Genomic DNA, 5,326 nt, shown 5'->3' with positions numbered 1-5,326 from the left:
GAGCAGCAACCAATCAGCAAGATGATATTTTTTACGCCACTGTAAAATTGCCTCACTGACGCTTGCTGCGTCCAGTCTGAATTAGGCATAACAATGCAGCACTGTTTTCAACGACTCGTCTCGAAAAAGTTCCACATTATTCGGTAACTCAAACCTCGAAACTCAAAATCGACATTCTCAAGATGGCTACCAATTCGAGTCAATAGCATCAAAAGTCTCGACATATCGATACGTACGAAAAGTATCGATATGTCGGAATTATCGAAACGAAAATATCGATGAAAAATATCAGATATCGATTGAAAAATATTGATACTTAAAATATCGGTAGTGTTAGACAATAGACATTCCCATTTTCACACAAGGTAAGATAGGGTGGAAGTATACTAATAATATGATATGAAAAACTGAACATAATACAAGGAAAGAAGTGAGGTTTAAAGAATTTGCGTTTTAAAGCAGAGAATTTGAGCCGAAACATATTATTATAATTTATTTACTTTTATATTTAGATTAAATATTATTTAATTAACTGTATTATTATTTCTTTGCGTATCAATATCGCGCCTGATTTCTACATGTCTAATTATTTTCATGATTGAAAAAAGTTAATTTTTTCCACATAATATTTAAATACTAATTATACAAAATAATATGTCTTAACTTAGGTTTCCATTATATAGAGCATCCCAGACCTTGCTTATCACTCGTTAATAGCGGATTCCTGCAATTATTTCGAGACAGAAGTTTTAATATTAAAATGTTGAGGCTATAATAGTTTTCAAATTAATAACATAATTATAAAAATTTCTAATCACATCAAAACTGACATTTCGCGTGCTCAGGGACAAATGGTGAGGTGCTTCACGAGGACCCTCTCAACAATTTCAAGATTATCACAAATATATAATGATATTTTTATTAAATAATTGTTTTTGCTTTTATTTGGAATCTATTTGTACATTATGTACGCATAATTAATAAGTAGGCAAATGTGACTTTGTTTCTGAAGTTTTTATTTGTGCGCAAAAATACATGTAAACAATCAAGCTGTAGGCAATAATATATGTAGACAATCGATCTATAAACAATAATGCATGTAGACAAATAATGTCTCTAAAATTTTTATTTGTGCGCAATAGTGCATGTAGACAATCGAGTTGTAGGCAATAATTTTTATCTGCAAATGATCTATCGGCAAGTGTGATATAGGCAACCGATGCTATAGGCAATCGATTTGTAGGCCAATAGGGTTCTTCCATTTCGGGAAATGAGATTTCCATACCGTACATCTCAATCGAAATATATTTACTTTCATCATGGAGCCCTATTTTGAAAATTCTTTCAAAGAATTATTTTGCTAGAACATAGATAAAAGATCTCATAAAGTCTGCGCTTTTTTTAGTTTTTTTCTATATGATTTTTTATTTATGAAAAACAAAACTTCGCTGTGTCGATCTGGTGGCGGTGTTACCGCATATTGCTCGCGAATATATACAATACGTTTAATAGTTCTCTTCGATCTAATATTTTTATTAAGTAAAAGATGAAAATAGTGATGTGAATAATTTTTGTAATTTTGTATTTGCATTATTATATTCAATAGAAGTGAAATTTTTGATTGGTTGATGAGTGATCGAAATGTTGATTAATATTAACATAGACGACATAAATGTCATTTTATCGATCATTTCTTTCTGGGAATATTCGCTTAAGTTAATAGAAGATAATTTATTTCTCATTGAAAATATTCGCTTGAATTGATAAAAGATGATTTATTTGACAATTCTGACAGATAAGATTTTTTTAATAGAAATATTAGGTATTAATTTATTTCAAATAGTAGAAATAAAAAATATTACATACAAAAATGTTATATTAAAATTATTTATTCCAAACTATTTTGATTCTGATTTATTCTACGAGTAATTACATATATTTTATGATTATATTAATGTTTCTATAATTAATAAATAAATAGAAATAAATAAATAAATAAAGGTTGCTTTAACCGTGATTACTATGTCATATACATATGTAATTTATACATATACAACATTTTAATTTAAAATAATGTTATTTAAATATGTCATTTATACATATACAACATTTTAATTTAAAATAATATTTTATGACAAATAAGTAAATTATAAAAAAAAACGTATTTGGCTTCTTTTTTTTATAAAATTGAATGTTAATTATTTATATATGAGCAACGTGGCAGTTAACATAATTGACAACTTGCATTTAAAATAACATATACATGAATTTGATTGGTACCAATATCTTTTTAAATTTTGCAGCTACATTAGACGCGAAACAGCGCAGTTCTTCGGGGTTGATGAGGAATCGGAAGCCTCAGAGAAGCAGAGATGGCTGGATCGACGACGACGTATGGCGTCGAGGAAGTACGGTGCACTCGTACCGGAACACAGGCCGCCGGATCCGGACATCACTCGGGACGTACCGGACACTACCGAGACACCGGAAGTAAGTGCATTGTACCATGAGAATATACATTCTGTCGCGATTATAATAGTATGAGCGATTGTAATCGATAATAACCGGGAGTTTGACTGCATCAGTAGGTTAAATCATATTGACAAAATTTGAAAACGTTTAGGTAAATTAATTTGATAAAGATGTATCCTCTGAATTTTTAACAGTAAAAATTTCACTTTAAACAAAAGTAAATAACAAAATCATTATTTCCAAAGTGAATTTTCACTCATTTGGAGTTAATCGGTTTACTCTTATAGAGTGGGTCATTTCATTCGATTAAGTGAATAGATATATATTATACTATAGATAGATATTAGGTGAGACTCATTCACTTTGGGCGCGTTCCGTTTAACGTTCGCAACATTTATGAGTATCATTTCATTTTTGTTATCATCAATTAAATGTTAAACGAGGAACATTCATTAAGGAAAATCATATTGGTTCTAGATATATTTGTGACATGCTCCTTGCAATCACAAATACTCAATTTTAAACATTTGTTTTTGTATAATTTCTGAATTATTTTTTTGAAAATTTATATATATCTAATTCTAATAACCCCTAATTTTAATAACATAATTTTAATAACTTAATTATTTATTAAATTACTAAAATGTAATTTAATAATTAATTAAGTTATTAATATTGTATATCATTAATAAATATTAGTAATTGAAAATAATTTGTCATTTGAAGCTATTATAACTTATTATATTATAATTGTACCAGATTAGAAGAACCGATAAGAATTAAACGATTATTTCGTAAATTCGCTTTAATGATTTAATAAAGAGGTAAATATGCCAGTGAATTAAGTCCGTCTCGATGACCTTGACTTTAACATATATTATCAAAGTGACTCTGACATGAATGATCTACAATAGATTTTAACCATCACTCATTATTCGTTAGAAATTATTAACAAAATAAATTTAAAAAATAATATCTTATTTTTGCCATGCACACAATATTAGAAACTATCCTATATCTTTTTTTGCGTAGATAATGGCTTTCCACGCGAAGCGAGGTCCATTCTACCCATAAAACTTACAGTAATGAAAGCGGAATAACCTATCCAAGCAGTGAGTGAAAGATGTGAGCAACATCTGAGAGACAAAAGATGTATTTCCATATATATGTCTGTTCTGCTCAGTAACTTTTCTTCTTCCTGCGCATGTGCCAAAAGAGGATAGAAGAGAATAGAAAGATATTTCTGTCCTTTAGATGTTGCTCACAACTCGATGTCCGTATTCCCCTTCCATCACTACCCCCCCCCCCTGCTTAGGAGCGTTCAACTTTCTACGTGAAGCAAGATCAACCCGCATAAAAAGTCGTTACGCCTCTAGGCAAAGGGGTGAAGCGGATCTCGTTTCCCGTGAAAAGTCGTAAGATATATTTTAAAGCAGAAAATTTTTGTTTTATATAGTAGAAAGAGATTTTTCAAACTTTTTTTGTTAATAAATTTTTAACGAGTGACGATTAAAATCTGTTGGACGTCACTTAAGGTCATGACGTTGACAAATATGTCAAGGTCGAGATTATCGAGGCGAGCGTCCATCGGCCTTCATCAGCACACACGCACACGCACACGCACACGCACACACACACACACATTTACTAACAAGAAAATTAGAGATTTCAGAAAATTGCGATACAAAAATATATTTCTAAATATTTCTAGGGTGTCACTCTCAGACGATGGCAACAACCAGTACGGAGGAAAGATTCTGTAGCGAGGATGACGCTGTCAGGTCTTCATTACATCGTCGAGGTGAGTTATTGTCCCATTTTCAATTTCTCAGTCTTAACAGTGACGAAATCTGCTTTAATAATTTTCTACTTTTACGAAACATTATAAAAACTCCTGATTTGTTAAATTATTTATTACAACGCTTTGTGAATTTGTCCAATTAATTGTTGTGCTAATTAAAAAATACAGAAATCTGTTAATTAATTCTTAAATTTGTTAAACATTATTATATTAAACTTTTAATTAAGTATTGTTTACTTGGAAAAGTTAACGCATAGTGTATTTAGGACCTAAAATATTAATTCGACCAGTCTGTTCTCTTGTATAATTTTCTCTTTGTACAACTTTATCTTTATCACGTCAAGATTGTCAATAAAAAGATACAAAATAAACGTATAATAAACATATATATGTATATATATATATATATATATATACACATATATACATACATTTATACATATAAGGTAATAATATACATAAGTCCATGGATGTATTTATTAGGATCACGGGTTGAGTGCAGTCGCGCGACAAAATTAGCCGGCTAGGTGTAAACCGCCTTCGTTGAATTACATTACATTAACCCTAAAGTTTAGATTAGCCAAAGTAGAGTAATATTCCAGTCATAAAAGTGGAGCGACCCACACGCCTGTCGCCCCATTACGTAACTTTGGTTTCAGTTTACGCCAGAAGGGCTTATTTCCGCTCGCGCCAACTTTGCGCCCCCCGCCCCTCTTCCAAACTAAAACGAAATTTCATCTTCGAATTATCCAGGTGTTTCACCACTCGCGATTATTTTACAAATATTATGCTATATTATAATTGCTTATAATGGAAAAAAGTAGATAAATATTCCTGTTTAATTATATATATATTTATATATATTTATATTCAATTTTTTTTAATCGTTATGTGAGAAGCACGATGATAAAAATAATTTATAATATTTATGTTAATATTGTTAAATCGTGACAGTTAAGGGGGAGGATGCAAATGCAAAATTGAAGTACCTCCGATTTTTGTATTTTTTCTTATTTAGTTTAATATATGTTTCATCATATGTTTGTTCTTTCT

The 5,326-nt window shown here is 30.2% G+C and overlaps 1 protein-coding gene across 3 annotated transcripts in view; it reads left to right on the top strand.

Annotated features, from left to right (window-relative positions):
- The window catches only part of LOC108756382 (inactive rhomboid protein 1), a 210,125-nt gene that overhangs the window by 158,250 nt on the left and 46,549 nt on the right, over positions 1-5,326 (top strand). For all 3 annotated transcript variants that reach the window (XM_018500139.1, XM_018500137.1, XM_018500138.1), the window contains exons 8-9: positions 2,304-2,490; positions 4,184-4,273. In XM_018500139.1, the coding sequence (XP_018355641.1) occupies positions 2,304-2,490; positions 4,184-4,273 (277 nt within the window). The remainder of the gene's footprint in view (positions 1-2,303; positions 2,491-4,183; positions 4,274-5,326) is intronic.

The sequence above is a fragment of the Trachymyrmex septentrionalis genome, unplaced genomic scaffold (genome assembly GCF_001594115.1).
Source record: "Trachymyrmex septentrionalis isolate Tsep2-gDNA-1 unplaced genomic scaffold, Tsep1.0 scaffold126, whole genome shotgun sequence".
Lineage (NCBI taxonomy): Eukaryota > Metazoa > Arthropoda > Insecta > Hymenoptera > Formicidae > Trachymyrmex > Trachymyrmex septentrionalis.
The sequence above is the reverse complement of the archived record's forward strand: the minus strand, read 5'-3'. Positions and strand labels throughout refer to the sequence as shown.